The sequence below is a fragment of the Chrysochloris asiatica genome, unplaced genomic scaffold, assembly GCF_000296735.1.
Source record: "Chrysochloris asiatica unplaced genomic scaffold, ChrAsi1.0 scaffold00009, whole genome shotgun sequence".
In the NCBI taxonomy this organism is placed as follows: Eukaryota; Metazoa; Chordata; class Mammalia; order Afrosoricida; family Chrysochloridae; genus Chrysochloris; species Chrysochloris asiatica.
This window is the reverse complement of record NW_006408527.1, coordinates 14034265-14054456: the sequence shown is the minus strand read 5'-3', so window position 1 is coordinate 14054456 and position 20192 is coordinate 14034265. Positions and strand designations below refer to the sequence as shown.

Here is a 20192-nt window from a genome sequence, read left to right as displayed (position 1 = left end):
TTTGGTTCCATTGTGACATCACCCATGTGGTTTCTAATGCATGTTATTTGTGTCTTCTCCCTCTTTTCTTTTGTTAGGTTTGCCAGTGGTTTGTCAATTTTATTAATACTTTCAAGGAACCAGCTTCTTGTCCTGTTGATTCTTTCTATTTTCTGTCTCATTTATTTCTGCTCTAATCTCTATTATTTCTTTTGTTTGGTGACTATAGGTTCTCTCTGTTGGTCTTTTTCTAGCTGTTGTAGATAGAGGCTGTGTTAATGTGTTAATTTTGGTTCTTTCTTCTTTTTGGATGCATGAATTTATTGCAATATATTGTTCTCTCAGCACCGCTTTCGCCATGTCCCAAAGATTTTGGCATGTTGTGTTTTCATTTTTGTTTGTTTCTAGGAACTTTGTGAGTTTACGTTTAATTTCTTCTACTACCCAGTCACTTTTCAGGAGAGTGTTATTCAGTTTCCATGTATTTGACTTTATTTCCTTGGTCTTCTTATTGTTGATTTCTAGTTTTATAGCATTGTGGTCTGAAAGGATGCTTTGTAGTATTTTGATGTTTGTAAATTTATGGAGGTTTGCTTTGTGGCCTAAGGCATGGTCTATTCTGGAGAATGTTCCATGTGCACTGAAAAAGAATGTGTATTGTGCTGCTATTGGGTTGAATGTTCTGTACACATCTGTGAGGTCCAGTTGGTTAACTTTGCTTTTTAGTTCCTCTGTATCTCTACTGAATTTCTTTCTGGTTGTTCTATCCCCTTTTGAAAGTGGCATATTAAAATCTCTAACTATAATTGTAGATTTGTCTATTTCCTTCTTCAATTCTAGTAGGGTTTGCTTTATATATCTTGGTGCTCTCTCATTGGGAGCATAGATATTATGGTTATATCATCTTGTTCAATTGACCCTTTAATCATGAGATAATGTCCTTCTTTATCTGTTATGCTGGTTTTTGTCTTACAGTTTATTTTATCAGAGATTAGTATTGCCACTCCTGTTTGTGTTTTATTGCAATTAGCTTGGTATATATTTTTTTCCATCCTTTAACTTTTAGTCTGTTTTTGTCTTTGTGTATAAGGTGTGTCTCTTATAGGCAGCATATTGAAGGGTCTTGTTTTCTTATCCATTCTGCAACTCTCTCTCTCTCTTCACTGGTTCATTTAATCCATTGACATGCAGTATAATTATTGATATGTATGAATTAATTGTGGTCATTATGTTAATTTTTGTGGCGCTATTCGTTCCTTTGTTCTGCAGGCCTTCTTGTGCTGAGCTCATGCAAATACCTTCTTTAAACAACATAAAGGAGAATATACACATGGACCTCACCAGACACCATACTCAGGAATAAAACTGACTGCATCTATGGGAAAACACATTGAAAAAGCTCAACATCACCAGTCAAATAAAGGTCAGGAGCCAACTGTTGAAGAGACTATCAATTGCTCGTTGCAAGTTCAGGCTGAGGCTGGAAAAAAATTAAAGAAAGTCCAAAATATTATGTTGAATATAGCCCACCTGAATTTAGACACCCGCTCAAGAACAGATTGGATGCATTAGACACTAATTTTCAAACATGAGAACAGTTGTAGAATTACATCACGAACATCATACAGGAAAAAAGCAAAGGTGACTAAAAAACAACAGGAACGAAACAAACAATCAAAATGGATGTCAGAAGAAACTATGACCCCTGCTCCTGAGCTTAGAGAAGCTATAGCAAACAGAAGAAATGATACAGTAAAATAACTGAACATAAAATTCTAAAGGACAGCTCAAGAAGATAAAGTCAGGTATTATTATGAAATGAGCAAGTACCTGGAGTTAGAAAACCAAGAAGGAAAAATACATTCAGCATTTCTAAAAGAACTAAAGAAAAAAAAATCAAACCTCGACTTGAAATACCAAAGGATTCTCTAGACAAAAAATTTAATGATGCAGAAAGCATCAAAAGAAGATGGAAAAAATACACAGAGTCACTGTATCAAAAAGAAATGGTTGATATTCAGTCATTTCAAGAGGTACCATATGATCAAGAACCAATGGTATGGAAAAATAAGTCCAAGTTGAACTGAAGGCATTGATGAAAAACACAGCTCTAGGAACTGACAGAATACAAATTGAAATCTTTCAATAAATTGATGCAGCACTGGAGGCACTCACTCACTCATCTATGCCAAGAAATTTGGAAGATAGCTACCTGGCCAACAAATTGGAAGAGATTCATATTTGTACCCATTCCTAAGAAAGGCATTCCAACAGAATGCAGAAATCATCAAACAATATCATTAATGTCACATACAGGTAAAACTTTGCTGAAGATAATTCAAAAACAGTTACAACAGTACATAGAGCATAGAAACAGTACATAGAAAGTTACACCAAATTCAGAAGAGGGTGTAGAACTAGGGATAGCTTGCTGATATCAATTGGATCTTGGCTGAAAGACAAGAAAATACGAGAAAGCTGTCTTCATGTGCTTTATTAACTATGCAAAAACTTTGGACTGTGTAGATAATGACAAACTATGGATAATACTGTGAAGAATGGGTATTTCAGAACAGTTACTTGACTTGTACTCATGAGGAACCTGATGAGTTCATCATAGAACAAGAGGCAGTTGTTAGAAGAGAACAATGGGATACTGAATGGTTTAAAATCAGGAGAGGTGTGTGCAAGGGTTGTATCCTTCCACCATACTTATTTAAGTAGTATGCTGAGCAAATATTTTGAGAAGCAGGATTATATGAAGAAGAATGTAGCATTATGACTGGAGGAAGACTCATTAACATCCTCTGATATGCCAATGATACACCTTGCTTGCTGGAAGTAAAAAGGACTTAAAATACTTACTGATGAAGATCAAAGACTACAGCCTTCAGTATGGATTGCACCTTAATGCAAAGAAAACAATTGGCACAGTAAATAACATCATGATAAATGGAGAAAATACTGCAGTTATCAAAGACTTCATTTTGCTTTGACCCCCAATGATAAGAACTGGATGGATGTGCAGTTTTAGATAACAGTCAAGGAAAGCTTTATTGAGAAGGTTACATGTGAGCAAAAGAACTCAACACTCATGGAAGCAGCAGTCAAGAAATCAAACGATGTATTGCACTAAGTAAATCTATGGCAGAAAACCTCTTTGAAGTGTTAAAGAGAAAAGAGCAAAGTGCATCTAATTCAAGCCATGGTATTTTCAATTACCTCATATGCATTCAAAAGTTGAACAATGAATAAGGAAGACCATAGAAGAATCGATGCTTTTGAATCGTGGTGTTGGTGAAGAATATTGAAAGGACGATTGACTGCCAGAAGAGCAAACATATTTGTGCTGGGAGAAGTACAGCCAGAATACTTCTTAGAAGCCAACATAATAAGACTACATCTTATTCATCCAACATATTAATAGGAGGGAACAGTACTTAGAGAAGGACATCATAATTGGTCAAGTGGAGATTGGAGATGGGTAAAAAAGAGGAAGACCCCCAATGAGATGGATTGACACAGTGCCACCAGCAATGGGCTTAAACCTAACAACAATTTTTAGGCTGACGCAGGACCTGGCAGTGTCTCATTGTTTGTGCATAGGGTCTCTATGATTCGGAACCTACTCGATGGCACTTAACAACAACCATTTCTCCTAGGATAGTTACACTCATTTCCTTTCTTCCTCATTTATTGTAAATGAGAGCAACAGCAAAGCCACTGCTGTCCATTCCATTTCAATTCATAGCAACTCTGTAGGTCAAAGTAGAATTGCTCATAGCTATAAATCTTTACAGAACAAATTGTCACTTCTTCCATGGAACAGGGGGTGGGTTTGAACCACTGACCTTTTGGTTGGCAGCTGAGGGCTTTCACCATTGTGATGCCAGGGCTCCTTTTAAATGAGAACATCAGAGGATAATTCCATCAACTTGCTCTCTCCTACATCCACTAAATGGTGGCAAAATATTGCTGACAATGCCAAATGCAGTGACAATGCCAAATTCCCACAGCTTAGGATTCCAACATAAAGAGCTCCTCTTGGCCCATAACAAATCATTAGTTCTGATTTGTTCAAATAGGTTCTAAACCCTTCACTAGAGCCAGGGCAATAAAATGAACAGACGGTGATGCCTAAGTTGCTTGCATAGCCTTGGAGCTGGCGGTAGGACTGATATTCCTCAGTAGTTCTTAAGTGCGGCAATTTTGCCCTTCAAGAGTACCATTTAGGAGTCCTGGTGGTACAGTGGTTAAAGCACTAAGCAGCAAACCAAAAGGTCAGTGGTTCAAACCCACACCTACCATCCCCTTTGTGGGAGACACACATGACAGTCTACTTACTTAAAGATTTATAGTCTTGGGACCCCTATGGGGACAGTTCTACTCTGTTCTGTAAGATTGCTATGAATTTTAATCAACTTGACAGCAACAGGTTTTGAGAGAACACTGGGAAATGTCTACATAACAAAAAATTCTGTGTTAGAAAAAGTACAGCTAGAAAGTTCCTTAGAAGCCAGGATTGCAAAACTTTGTTTCTCATACTTCAGATATGTTATCAGGAGGGTCCAGTCCCTGGAGACCTTGGTAAAGTTGAGTGTCAATGAAAAAGAGGAAGACCCCCAAGGAAATGGATTGACACAGTGGTAGCAGAATGGGCTCAAACTTAATACCAATTGTTAAGCTGGTGCATGACGGGGCAGGGTTTCATTGTGTTGTGCATAGTGTTGCTATGAGACAGAACTGATTCAATGGCACCTAACAGCAATAGGACAGATTGGGTTATTACAAATAGTGGTGGAGAGTTTTACTGGCATCTAGTTCTTAGAGGCCAAAAAATGTCATTAAATACCCTGTCATACACAGAATAACTCCCCACAATGAAGAATTATGTGGTCCAAAATGTCAATAGGGCCAGAAGTGGGAAACCCCAGTCTACTTGAGCCACATGGGACTATAGAAAAGTGAATTCCACCTAAAATAAAACAGGATCAATTTTAGAGAGAGGAGCTCAGTTAAAACTAGTTTTACTTACACTTCCCTTAAGAAAAGTATATCGTGTCTAGTCAGTTCATGTTCCCCTTTCAAATTATCTGCCTTTGCTTCCACAAAACTTTCTGAGAGATTGGTTGGTTTTAGTGGTCTCAATCATTTCATTCATTTTACTCTTACCCAACAATAATTATTAAATGCTACAGGTTGTAAAATACAGCAATAGTAAACTGGCATGTCCTTATACTGCTTTTATTTTAGAGGAGATAAGACAGGAGACAGACTGTCAGAAGGTAATACAATGACAGATGAGTGCTGTTTGTAAAATTTTATGAAGTAAGCAAAGAGGAAAGGAAGTTCTGAATACATGTGCTATTTTAGATAACAGTCAAGAAAAGCTTTATTGAGGAGGTCACGTTTGAGCAAAAGAACTCAAAGACACGGGGGAGACAGCCACATGATGCTAGACAAAGAGAGTTCCAAACAAAAAGAGCATTAAGTGGAAGGAAAAAAAAAATGGAATAAAGGAATATGTATTTGCTGTAAAATGAACAAATCAGTCTTAGAACAAATTCAACCAAAATGCTCTTTAGAAATGGGGATGGTGAGACTTCATTTCACGTACTTTAGAGACTCATCAGGAAAGACCAATCACTAGAAAAAGACACGGTTAGTAAAGCAAAGGGTCAGCAGAAATGAGAGGTCTCATCAATGAGATGAATTGACACAATAGATGAACCAACAGACTCAAGCTTATTAGCAACCATAAAGATGATGGAGGAATGGAAAGGTTTACTCTGTTAGACATAAGTTTGTCAGAAGTCAGCTGACTCCACAGTAACTAACAAGGATATTTGCTATAACAAATTACCACAAATGTATGGCTTAAAGCCACAGACATTTATTCTCTAATAATTTTGAAGGTCAAAAGTCCAAAATGAGTCTTGTAAAACTAAAACCAAGGTATCATCAGGGTTGGTTCCTTCTGGAAATTCCAGGGGACAATCCATGGTTTGTCTCTTTTAGAGACAGCTGGCATTTCCTGGCCTATGGCCACATTGCTGAAATCTTTCCTTCCACTGTCATATTTTTCCACTCTGTAGAGTCCTGGTGATTACATCAAGCTCCCCCCACCCCCACCCCAGATAATCCATAATAATCTCCCCATCCAAAAGCCTTAATTTAATGTCATCAGCAAGAGCCTTAATTTAAGTGGAATTATCTGTTTCTAGAATATACTCAGGAAGCATACTTTCATTAAAAATGATTATCTTAAGAACAAGCAAGTTACTCGCCCAGAAGACATCAAGGCAAGTGGTCGGGTCCCCTCAGGGCAAACCCCTTTCCAAGACTAAGGCTCAATGGAAATACACACTCTGATTGGTGACCATGCGTTCTTCACCGATAAGGGGAAGTGAGGGGAAAACAGCAATGAAGCTGCAAGCTAAGCCCTACAATGTCCAATAGACCCCTGTGAACCCGGGTGCAGACCTGGTTGGCCAGCAGTGTGGCAAGACCTAGGGACTCTTGGGCCCAGAGTCAGTGACATAGCCACAGAGCTCTAGAGTGGAGAGTGAAGCGTCCAGCTGATAAGAAGAGAAGGCATATGCATAAGAACACCCACACTTGCAGATAATACCCACTTGACCTGGCTTCAATGACTGGAGGATCAGAGCTCAACCAGAAGAAGAAAGAAGAGGGAAAAAAGAGTAATCTGATACAAGGTGATGAACTTGACCCACACCTATGGATGCAGTAGCTCAAAACAGGGAACAAATCTTTACAGCAAGGATCATTCCCACCCCCTCCATACACAGAGTAGACAGGCATGGGCAACTTGGACATTGGATACCCAAAATGGGGAGGGGGAGCTACAAAGGCAAGAAGTGACTGGCTTACAAGCTTTCAAGAGGGAACCTAGATCCAGAGGGCATGCAGGAAGGTAGAATCTCCACTGAGTAGTATCCAATCTATCTGGGCAGGGCTGTTGAAAGGAGATGGGGATAGGTCTCTTGTAATACAATAGTGTATAATTGTTTTCAGGACTGATTGTGAGGGTTGGAAATGTAAATGTAGACATTTTATAGCAAAAGGAGAGGAATGATTGACTTTGCAGTCCAGGAGCGGAGGTTCCCCGGGACCATCAAGGGAGAAGAGCAGAGAACGGGACCCTACCCAAAGAAGCAGTGATGCCAGAGATGGAGGCAGGGACAATGACGTGGAGAGATGTTGCTGCTGAGGACTTTAGTCCCAGAGAGGGAGAGGGGCTGTGTGCTGACAACAGGGGGCAGGCTTGCAGGGTATACCCTTTGGTGGGTTGATGCATGGAGGGGATTGTTAACCATGGCAATGAAACAATGTACGATAGGATGAATGTAAAGCTAATATTCTCCCATGTAAACTATCACACAATTCACAATAAAATATTTTTCAAAAAATGATTATCTTCTCTGCATCTAGACAAATTTGTTGGTGCCTTCGCTTGGAATGCTCATCCCCAGCTCTTAGATCAGTGGATCTCTCAGGTTCTTCATTTTGCAACCTGAATGTTACGTCTTTCAAATAAGCTTTTTTGGTTCCCCCTATCTAAAATTGACCTGCCCATCTTATAAAAGTCGGTAATATTGGATTATAGGACGTGATTCAAGTACCAAATTCATTTCCTCCACTGACTTAACCACAATTTGTAATTATATATTTGTACATTTAGTTGTACATTGCATACCTCTCCCAAAGCCCATAACCTCCACAATGACAGGGACTTTACCTATTTTGTTTACAACTGTATACCCAAGCTTCATAGGTGACTTATAGATAACAAGGACTGCATAAATACTCTGAATGAATAGAAAGAGGAATACAAGACATTTAAAAGATCTCTGCTTTGGGAGAAGCAATGAGCTGAGATTTCTATTTGCATACATCATCACATTTGATTCAGACAATTAACTAACCTTGTTTTGCTTTTGTTAAGTGCCATCAAGTCCATTCTGATTCACAGGGATCCCATGTAGGGTTTCCAAGTCATGGCTGATGAACTTGAACTGCCGACCTAGTGGTTCAAACAGATCCCGTGGCACAATGCTTTATCTCACAGTGCCACACCAGGACTCCAACTAACCCTTGTTAAGTGCCGTCAAGTCCGTTCCAACTCATAGTGACCTTGTATAGGGTTTCCAAGGAGCAGCTGGTAAGCTTGAACTACTGACCTTGCGGTTCAAACCAACCTTGCAGTCCAGTGCATTAACCCACAGCACCATACCATGACTCTGCAACTAAACCTATCCTTCCCTAATTTAAAACATTGATCTTTAAGCGCCTTGCCAAGCACAAAGGCTATTTAGTGGCAGTGGATGAATTCCAATCAAGTTGTACTCTTCAAAAAGTCCTTACTCAGCCTTTTCTTACTTTTGATTTGGGGTAGGAGTGATTTGGGTACATTTGGGGTAGGAGTGATCATAAAATCATATTTTTAGTAAATGTGGCATACCTCAACCCAACATGGAGAAATTGGCTCTTTGCATGTCTTGCAAATATTGTTCATATTGTTTTCACACAGACAGCAGGCATTTCACGAGCTGACCTACCTACAGAGATTCTTGGAAGGGGAAAAGTCATGCAGGAGGGTGTCGAAGCACAGCTGCAATCATTCATCCTATTGTCTGGAACTGCCTGTCTCTATGCATGGAATGCGTCAAGCAGTTAAAGCATAACCAGATTTTTGTTCCTGTGCGTGAGTCCCTAAAAGTGTTGCACTACCCAATAAGTAATATAAGCACAGACTTGCTTGTGTTTAGTTACAAATTTATAGTGTTTTAGTGAAAACACTCGACTGTTGCTCCACTAGAAATAAATTAATTTTATTGAAGAAATAAAAGCATTTTGAAATGGAGAGATATTACAGACATCCATGCAAGATGTGCAATGTTCCAACTTGCAGTGGGATAGAACAGGTTTCTAAGAGGAAGCACTGCAAAAGTTACCAAGGGTTTGGTAAGCTTGAAGTCTAAACAGTATCATGAAGCTCATTTGGTGCATTCAGAGGTTTTTACAAAGAGAGTTAAGTTGTTTTATAAAGCATTTGTCAGGGGCTAATTTTCTGTTATAATTTCAATCTGTCTCCTAATACCAATAATTCACTCTCTACCTTAGTTACAAACGTATAAAGGACAATTAGTGGAAGGACTAGTGGGTGAAATGTTCGGAGTCAGGATGTGAGCTAAGACTTGATCTATACCTATCTTCATTCACTACAAACTTATTTACAGATTCAAACTTCATTTAACCTGATCAGTTCTATCTCCTGTCCTCCTGCTGACCAACGTGTCTTCTCTGGAACTGTGAGGGTAAGTAAAAATTATCTGCACTCTGGTAGCGTAGTGGTTACGAATCGGGCTGCAAACCTTAAGGTCAGCGGTTCGAAACTACCAGCCACTCCGCGGGAGAAAGATGAGGCTTTCTACTCCCGTAAAGATTTACACCCTCGGAAACCCTGTACAGGGTCGCTATGGGTCGGAACCGACTCAACGGCACTTAACAACAACAACAACGGTTATATTAAAACAAGTGATGACAACACTAACCATGCATGTGAAATGATTCTGTCGAATAGACAAGTGACAGTGGATTATGTGGCAAATCATTTGCATATTAGTCATGGCTCTGGCTATGAAACAATCCACAACAGACTTGGGTTTTGAAAATAATGTGTGAGATGGGCACAGAAGAACATAAACAGAAACATTTGGACATATGCAAACAAAATTTGGACCAAAACTTGAAGAAAGGTAAAAGTTTCTTTTAAAAAAATAATTACCAGTGATGAGACAAGGATTCAGCACTATGAGCCTGAGAGTAAACAGTAGAGTATGGGATGGAAACATCCTCAATCTCTGACCAAGAAAAAGTTCCAAAATCAACCAACAGCTGGGAAATTGATGCTTACAGTTTTCTGGAATTCTTGTGGGTCAATACTGGAACACTGTTAGGAACAAAGTTAAACAATCAACAGTGCCCATTACAGTGAGATGCTCACTGAAGAGCTGAAGCCTAAATTTCAGATTACATGCAGAAGACTGCTCTCCAAGGGTGTTGTGATCTTGCATGACAATGCACATCTGTACACCTCTGGCCACACTGTTGATATGGCAAAAACTTTGTTTTAAAGTCTTAAAGCATCCTCCCTATAGTCCTGATCTTGCTCCATTGGACTTTCACCTGTTTGGTCCCCTGAAAGCAGCCCTTCAGGGATGAAGATTCACCTCTGATGAAGAAGTGACAACAGCTGTACATTCATGGCTCACAGCTCAGCCTAAAAAAATTTTAAATAAGGTAATACTAAAGCTTGTTGACAAATGGACAAAATGTATTGAAAAAGCAAGGATATTGTGTCGGAAAATGATGCATTTGTCTTTTCTAAAAGTTGATTCAAATAAATTCAACAGCCAGAGTGTGCATAAGTTTTTACTCACCCTCGTGGTTGTACAAATATGCTTAATAGGCACAAAGCAATTCTTTATCCAGATAAGAGAGCTTCATCTTTGCCTTTTCTGTTTCTAAGCAATAAAACTTTTGATGAAAAGGCTGAATGGGAAGGAGAGGTGACAAGATGATGGATTAGGCAGGCTCTCTACAATAAAGATACGAAAACTAAAAGAAACAGCTGCAGATGATAATTCTCTAACCCTCAGATGAAGGGATAGAGAAGTGGATAGAATGCTTATTAGGAGAGAAAGTTGAACAGACACAGCAAAATAAAGGACATAGACAAGTGACCAGACATGGCTCAGCCATCTTGAAATTTTACAAGCCACTTTGGAGACGGACAACAGCTTGTTGACACAGAGGCATACAAGTGATTGGCAGAGACAAAAATGTGATTTTCTTCTTGTTCCCTACACTCCTCTGATGATCAGGGGCACAACTAACACCCACCCTCATATACCCTTAGCACAGCTTCTACTCTCCAGGTGATGAGAGCTGGTGATGAGTGGCATCCAAGTGAGTTGACGGCTATCTGCATCAACCCTGGCACCCGGATTCAGGAGAGCCCTGCTCCAAACCTGCAGAGCCAGCCTTGGCCAGCCCTGGACTAGCCCTTGCTTGGAGCAGAAGCTGAACAGATGTAGGAAAATAAATGAAGGAAACAAATAGGTGACCTGTGCCAGCTGGCCACATGCAGCGCAGCCATCTTGAACTTTTTGCAGGTGACTTTCAAGGCCAAGGGCTGCTTGGTGGTTCCTGAGACAATACCATTTAGTGGCAGAGAGGAAACTGATTTTTTTTTTCTTCTTATTCCCCACAATCCCCTGGTGACCAGAGATATGGCTAGCCCAACCTGAGTACACCCCTAGCAAAGCTCCTGCTCTCCAGGCAGTCAGAATCACATGGTAGTGAACCACACAGCTGTGAGCCACATAAAAATACGTTGGCTGCTATCTGTGCCAACGCCAATGCCTGGATTCAGGCGAGGCTTGTGGCAGACCTGAATATCTGGTTCTGGCCAGCTCGGGGTCAATAGGAATTCTTGCCACCAGATGCCTCTGGAACAGAAAGACCCTGATCCCAGCTGCTTGTGGTCTGCACAAACTACTTCTGGATTGGGTGCTCACAACAGACAACATCTCGGCCTATAGGGACTCCTTTGAAGGCCAGGAGTACCAGTGTCTCATCCCTTGCCCATCCACCTCATGAACTCCTTGGTTAGCAGGAATACCCCAGAGTTTTCTCCTCTCTGAGTCTGGTACATGTCCTGTACCAGACATTTTCTTTCATTGTTTTTGTTTGTTTCTTTATTCCCATTCTTCCTATTTCTACCATCTCTTGTTTTTTATTCTTTCTATCTCTGCTTTCATTTTGCTTCTATTCTTCTGTTTACCCACCCCCACACCCTGCTTCTTTCTGTCTTTTTCTTGTTTTGGATTTTTCTTGACTACTTTCTGGTCTCTTTCTTTTTCCTTCATTCATCTCCCTAATTGTGTTTTGTGCTTTTCTTCCTTTTTATATTCGCTCTTATTTTTGTTTTCTGTTTTGTTTTTCTCTCTCCCTCATTTCTCATTTTGATTATTGTATTCTTTTTCTAGCTATCGTATGCTTTTGTCCCTTCTCTTTTCTCCTTTACAAGATTTCCTTTTTTGCTGTTATTTGTTTGCTTCCTTGTTTTTGGTTTTCTTTTTTTCTCTTGTGCATGTGTTTTTTTCCTCTTGTCTCCTGACAGGACACAGACACCATACCCTTACTGCCTTGTCACAACCATACCCTCTGCATACCCACCCACTGGGAAAGAGCCAATACCAGCTGCTATATGCCTGGTAAACAACAACAGCCAACATCAGCCAAACCCATCCTAGACTGAGCTGCCTGAATGGCTACTGGAGAATGGTACACATACTTCTATTCTCTAACCACACCCACCAGAAAACAATTGGTGAGTGTCTAAGAATACACTAACATACAATCATCAATTAAAAACAAATACAGTAACACCACAATATCTTAGAGGCAACAGACAATTTTCATTCACAGGAAGAAACCAGAAAGAATGACTCAGACAAGTGACCAAGAGGTAGAGCCAAAAAATATTTTTGAGGAAAACATGGCATTGAAACTACCTGAAAAAAATTCCAAGAGAATGATATTTAGTCCCTTCAAATGACTGAGAGAAAGGTCAAGGAAAAGAAGGAAGAATTCAAGAAAACACTACAGGAATAAACAAGCAAAGTAGTTTTTTTTTGTTTTTTTTTTGTTTTTAATTGGAGACAATATAAAACTTGCAAATTGAAATCCAGAAGATTAATAAGATTTCACAAATGAAAAGGCAAAAGCACAGATTTGAAGCAATGGAAACTTGAATTAATGAGCTTGAAGATCAATTTCTTAATACTAGTGGGCTAGGAGAACAATTAGAAAAGAGAAGGAAAAAAAAAAAAATCCAAAGAAAGCATAAGATTCATGTGGTACACCATGAAGAGGAATAACTTATGGTTGATCTGAATTCCAGAACAAGAAAAGACAGAGAAAAAGCACAGAAAAAATAGTTGAAGACTTGCTGGAAGAAAATTTTCCTTAACATCATGAAAAGTGAAAATAGAAGCATTAAGAAACTGACTGAACCCCAAATAGGATAGGCCCCAAAAGAAAATCATCCAGACATATCATAATCAAACTCTCCAAAATCAAAGAAAGGACAGACTCTTGAGAACAGCTCCATAAAAACAAAAAGTTATCTACAAAGGAGAACCAATAAGACTAAACTCTAATTTCTCAGCAGAAACTATGCAGGCAAGAAGGCAATGGGAAGACATATAAAAAACTCTGAAAGAAAAAAATTGCCAACCAAGAATCACATATCTAGAAAAACTGTCCCTCAAATACAGTGGAAGTATTAGAACATTTCCAGACAAAAGTAAAAGAAATTTGCAATAACCAGACCAGCTTTACAAAAAATAAAAGGGAGTTCTCTGGACTGAGAACTAACAACAGCAGATAACAACCTGAGATTAACATTTACAACAATGCCACCCATAACTCAATCCAGAAATAGAAGTATCAAAAGTAAAACAAAATTACAAGACTGAAAACAGAGAACTAGAGGTATCAATTTATAATGACGACAACTCCAAAGCAAAAGGAGGAAAAAAGTATAGTCAGAGAACTTCCAAATGGCAGGAAATCAATTAGATTCAAAGATAAAACACACTGTTAAAACTGGGGAAGAAATGAATAAATTACAGGGTAACCTCAAAGAAACTAATACACCTTCACATAAAAATGAAAGAAGAAAATCAGAACTATTTAGTAAACATTAACACAACAGAAATAAAGAAAATGAAAAGAAACCTACAAACATGAACTCAGCAAAGAAAATTATGTTGAGCAAAGAAACTAGCAGCACCACAAAAAAACACACAGTAAAATTACAGCAACCAATTCATACCTATTAATAATTACCCTGAATGTCAATTGATTGAATGCACCAATCAAGAGACAGAAGAGCAAAACAGTTTGTTTGTTTTTTTAAAAAAACATGGAAGCTTATACCATGCTCATGGATAGGAAGACTTAACATATGTCACAATGTTATGTCAACACTACCGAAGGCAATCTATAGATATAATGCAATGCAATCCAGATACCAACATCATTCTTTAAGAGATGGAAAAATGACTCACTAACTTTATATGTAAAGGAAAGACAACTCAGATAAGCAAAGCATTACTAAAAAAGAAGAAGAAAGTAGGAGGTCTCTCCTCTATCTCAAAGCCTACTATGCAGCCACAGTAGTCAAAACAACCTATACTGGTACAATAAAAGACATATATATCAGTGGAACTGAATTGAGAATCCAGAAGCAAATCCATCCACCTACAATCCATTGATCTTTGACGAAAGGCAAAAACACATTAAATGGGTAAGAGATAATGTCTTTAACAAATGATGCTACCAAAAACAAACTCAATGTGAATTAGACCTAAATGTGAAATCTAAAATTATAAAGACCATCAATGAAAAAGTAGGGAAATTTTTAGGGGCTCTGACACAATTCATAAATACACTATCACACATAACTGACAACACATAACAGTAGAAGACAAAATAAATGACTGGGACTGCCTACAAATATGACACTTATGTGCATCAAAAGATTTCATTAAACGAATAAAAGAAAGAGCCCACACACTAAGTAAAAATTTTTGGCAATGACATATCAGATGAGGGACTACTCTCTAAAATTTATAGAACATTTCAATAGCTCAACAAAATGAAGATAAATAATCCAATTTTAAAAGGGTCAGAGGACATACACAGACACATCACCAAAGAAGTCATGAAGACAGCCAACAAACATAGCAGGAAATGTTCAAGATCATTGGCCATCATTGTTGTTAAGTGCTGTCAAATTGTTTCCAACTCATAGCAACCCTGTATAGGGTTTCTGAGGAAAAGCTAGTGGGTTTGAACTGCCAATCTCATGGTTCACAGTCCAGTGCTGGTCCACAGTGCCACATCAGAAGTCCCTTAGAGAAATGCGAATCAAAACAACAATGAGGTATCATCCCAACATTGATAACAAAGTTAGAAAAGAACAAATGTTGGCTAGTGACTGCAATCCTTCTACATTGTTGGTGGGACTGCAAAATGGTTCAACCAATGTGGAAAATATTATGACACTCCCTTAAAAAGTTGTAAATAGAAATACTGTATGGCCCAACAATCCCTCTACTTGGTATATATCTTCAAGAAATGAGAGCCATGACACAAATAGATATATGCATACCCGTGTTCATTGCAACACTATTAACAGTAGCAAAAAGATGGATACAGCCTAACTGTCCATCAACAGAGGAATGAATAAACAAAATTTGGTACATACATACAACGGAATACTACCCAGTGTTGAAGAATAATGATGAATCTGTGAAAACCCTCATAACATGGATGAACCTGAAAGACATTATGCTGAGTAAAATTAGTCAGTCACAGAAGGACAGCTATTATATGAGATCATTGTCGTAAAAAGTTTAGAAAAAAAAAAATTCTATGATGGAGACTGGGGTGGGAAGGACGGGAAAACTATTCACAAGGTTAAAGGTAGTCACATGTTAACTTGGATGACAGGGAAGGCAATATACAACAAGAGGGAGGTTGCCACAGGAAAGATGAAGGTAGTGGAAGTCACAGGGAGGAGTGTAAGAGTTAAAGTGAATAGAGGTAAATAAATACTGTTAACTGATAGTGCATGGAAGGGATTGTAATCATTGTAATGACACAAAGTATATGATTTGTTGAATGTGGAACTGATGATCTGTTCTGTAAATCTTCACTCAATTTACAATAAAAGGTTTTGAAAATGTACAAAGAGAACCTACAGACTGGGAAATAATTTTTGCAATGACAGATCAGACAAGGTACTGCTCTATAAAATTTATAGAAATTTTCAACACCTCTACAAGAAAATGACAAATAACTTAATTAAAAAGTGATACACAGGACATGAACATAAACTTTACCAAAGAAGACATTCAGGCAGTCAATAAACATATGGAGAAATCTTTGCCATTTCTTGTCTAATTAGTCATTAGACAAATGCAAATCAAAACAACAATGAGATATTATCTCATCACAGTACTTATAGCAAAGCTTAAAATAACAAACAAACAAACAGAAAACAGCAAGTGCTGGTGAGTGTATGGAGACACTGGGACCCTCCTACACTGCTAATGGGACTACAAAATGATGCAACCACTGTGGAAAATGGTATGGTGATCTTTCAAAAAGTTGGAAGTAGCAATACCATATGGTCCAGCAATCCTTCCACTTGGTACATATCCCCAAGAGCTATGACACGAGTAGATATATACACACTCAAGTTTATCACAGTACTATTCACAATAGCAAAAAGATAGAGACAGTCTAAATATCCATCAACAGAAGAATGAATAAACAAGATTTGGTTGTTGTTAGGTGCTGTTGAGTCAGCTTCGATTCATAGCAGTTCTATGCACAACAAAATATTGCCCAGTCCTGCACCATCTTCACAATTATTGTTACAGTTGAGTCCACTGAAGGTGCCACTGTGCCAATCCATCTCATTTGGGACTCTTCCTCTTGAACATTGACCCTCCACTTTACCAAGCATGATATCCTATTCAATCAGTGACTGGTTCCTCCTGATAATGTCCAAAATATGAGAGATGAAGTTTCACCACACTGGCTTCTAAGGAGCATTCTGGCTGTACTACTTCTAACGCAGATTTGTTTGTTCTTCTGACAGTCCATGGTCCTTTTACTATTCTTCTCCAACCACATAATTCAAATGCATCAATTCTTCTATAGTCTTCTTTATTCATTGTCCAACTTTTACATGTATATAAGACAATTGAAAATGTTATGGCTTGGGTCCTTAGTTCTCAAACTGTCATCTTTGTTCTTGAACATTTTAAAGAGGTCTTGTGCAGTAGATCTGCCTAATGCGATAATACATCATTTGATTTCTTGACTGTTGCTTCCATGAGTGTTGATAGTGGATCCAAGCAATTTGAAGTCTTTGACAACGTCAATCTTTTCTCCATTTATCATGATGTTATTTACAGGTCCAGTGGTGCAAATTTTTGTTTTCTTTACATTGAGGTACAACTCATACTGAAGGCTGTGGTCTTTGATCATTAGTATTTTAAATCCTCTTCACTTCCAGCAAGCAAGGTTATCATTTGCATATCGTAGATTGTTAATGATTCTTCTTCCAATCCTGATGTCACAGTCTTCTTGGTGGAGCACACAGGAGAAAAATGATGGAGATGAAAACTTCTTAGATATTACCAAACACCTTGAGCACTAAGTTGCTGAGACTGGGAGCTCAGAACCAGAGTCTCAGGGACACCATGGTCAGTTGACATAACACAGTCCACAAAGACAATGTTCTGCATCTTACTTTGGTAATTAGCAACTGAGATCTAAAAAGCTCATGAGCAGCCATCTAAGGTGCAACTATTGGTCTTTCCATGTGCAGGAAAAAGAAGAGTGATGAAAGAAAAGATGCTTGGGAGCAATGAGGCCAACTGACTAATGGAGCACATGAACATCAGTCTCCGTGACTCTGAGAACAGAACGAGATGGTGTCCTGCTCACTGATCTAAAAGGTATCACATTAGAAAGTCCTAGAGAAAGGAGAAAATGTGGAGCAAAATTTAAAATGACAAAAAAAAAAAAAGACCAGTCTTACTGGTTACAAAGAGACTGGAGGAATCCAAGACTAGGGCTTCCACCACCCTTCAGATCTGGAACAGAACTCACCTCCTTCACAGCCCAGTTTTCAGTAAGCCTCAGAACAGTATGTTGTTGTTGTTGTTGTTAAGTGCCGTTGAGTCTGTTCCGACCCGTAGCGACCCTGTATAGGGTTTCCAAGGAGTGGCTGGCTAGCTTGAACCACCAACGTTGCAGTTCAAAAGACCTTGCAGTCCAACATATTAACCCACAGTGCCACATCAGGGCTCCTCTGATAGGTATATATGGGAACAACACTAGTAAGGTATGTTGTTATTATGTGCTGTGGAGTTAGTTCTGACTCATAGCGACCCTGTACAGGGTTTCCAAGGCTGTAAATCTTTATGGGAGCAGAAAACCTCATCTTTCTTCCGTGGAACAGCTGGTAGATTCGAACTGCTGACTTTGAGGTTCGCAGCCCGATTCGTACCCACCATAGTAGAGCTCCTTCTAGTAAGGTATACTCACCATGGAATGGCCAATCATTGAAGACAAAAAGGACAAAGTTGAAAAGGGATGAGAATGAGAGTTGAATGGAAGTAGGAACCACAGGGAGGAAGTGGGATAACTTGTTACTTACATGGAGGGGATGATAATCATTGAAATGAAACAAACGGTATGCTTTGTTGGATGTAAAACTGATTATCTGCCTCGTAAACCTTAACTCAATTCTCAATAAAAATTTTAAAAAAAAAAAAAAAAAAAAAAAGGCTGAATAGTTTCTTTAGAAAAAAGAAAGAAAATCATAGATAAGTTTAAAACGGCATTTTCAGTTTAGGTTTGAAGGCACCCAATTTAGATATGTCAGTACCTCGATTTTTCTGAGGTTTACTGTTCCCCAGTAATTAATAATTTCACCGATTGTTAGATAATCAATGCAGTGTATCATGAATAAACATAGTGGATTGTGAGCAACATAACTCAATAGAATACAACAGAAGGAAAAATACGTGTCTTTGGAGTAGAAGTATTGTTTTGTGGTGCATATATAACTATTTTATTGAGCTATGGTTTGGTGGTGGTGGTTATGTGCCGTGGAGTCAGTTCGGACTCACAGCGACAGAGTACAGGGTTTCCAAGGCTGTAAATCTTTACGGGAGCAGAAAGCCTCATCTTTCTCCCACGAAACGGTTGGTAGTTTTGAACTGCTAACCTTGAGGTTAACAGCCCGACTCAAAACCACAACGCTACCAGAGTTCCAGAGTTGAGATATGGTTTATATACCATAAAATTCATCCTTTTATACATTCGCTTGTTTTTAGTATATGGTATGATTGGCCTTTCTCCCAATCCTACAGCACCTTCCTACAAATCAAAGACTCCTTGCAAATTTACAAACCCTGACAAGTTTACATGGGTTTATTTGTGCTTGGTTACTAATCTGTTTTAGAAACAAGCAAGCCCAAGTAAGCCTGTGCTTACCTTGCTTATCGGGTACCTCTGATCTCTAAGGTAGTTTGTGAGATTGAGGATCCCGAGAAATAGTGAAAACGGGAAGAAACCAGATCTCACCCTTTAGCCCTTTAAGAGGAAGCTGTGGTGAAAAACTTTCGATGCCGGAACCCAGCTCCTCTGAGCCTGGCGATTGGTCTCGTCTCAGCTGCGCTTTCCTCTTATTTCGAACTTCTTTAAATTCGCAGTCCGGCCTCTAGATGTGCTGGAGGAGATGGGACCCTCTTCTTCCAAGAGCCTAGGGCTTCCCCAGCCTCCAACCCCCTCGCTCTTCTTCGGCGCTCCAGGATCCCTCCTGGTCGTTCTGATGCTGAGCGCGCTGCCGGCGGCTTACGGTGAGAAGGGTTGGGGAGGCATCCTGGCGCAGTCCGGCAGCGAGTCGCCCCGACTTGCGGTGGAGCGCGGGCCGTAAGGTGTTGATTTAAATCAGCTAAGCATCACAAGAAGGCAGATCCGTTTTGGAATTGTCCATTCAGACCAGAAATCTTGGATGCCTTTGTATAAGAGTCGCGTGCAGGTTTATAAAGAATTATGCGCTGCCAGGTGCAAATCAGGGCGGAGATGTTAAAGCGTTGCTGCGCAAGACCTTTACCGTTGTAACTTGGACTGGCGGTGGCAGAGTGTGGCGCTAATTATAGTGGGGGTGAGAGGTGGGAGGAGAGTGAGTTTGGAAATTCCATAAATCTAGATGATTCTAATCCTAGAAATGTATCTGAGTCTGTTTCCTCGTTTGTAAAACGAGAGATAGTGGTAGTTGTACCTTATAAATTTGCTACCTAGATGGTCTAAAAAGCTATCAAGTGTCTGACAGAGCCGGTCACATAATCAATTTTTATTCCCTAGCCATCACCAGCGGCTCCTCAGAAACCCTATGTAGGGGCCCTCTGAGTTGGAATGGACTCGCCATTCACAACAACACAAGAAGCCCTGGTGGCTTTGTAAGCTAAGCCCGGGGGGCTGCTCACCACAAGGTCACAAGGTCAATGGTTCAAATACTACTCAGAGAG

General features: G+C 39.3%; 1 protein-coding gene across 1 annotated transcript in view; it reads left to right on the top strand.

Annotated features, from left to right (window-relative positions):
- Positions 1–20192, top strand: part of CR1 (complement component (3b/4b) receptor 1 (Knops blood group)) — a 191076-nt gene that overhangs the window by 49686 nt on the left and 121198 nt on the right. Inside the window, exon 17 of the mRNA XM_006834201.1 lies at positions 19374–19520. Coding sequence (XP_006834264.1) covers positions 19374–19520 — 147 coding nt within the window. The remainder of the gene's footprint in view (positions 1–19373; positions 19521–20192) is intronic.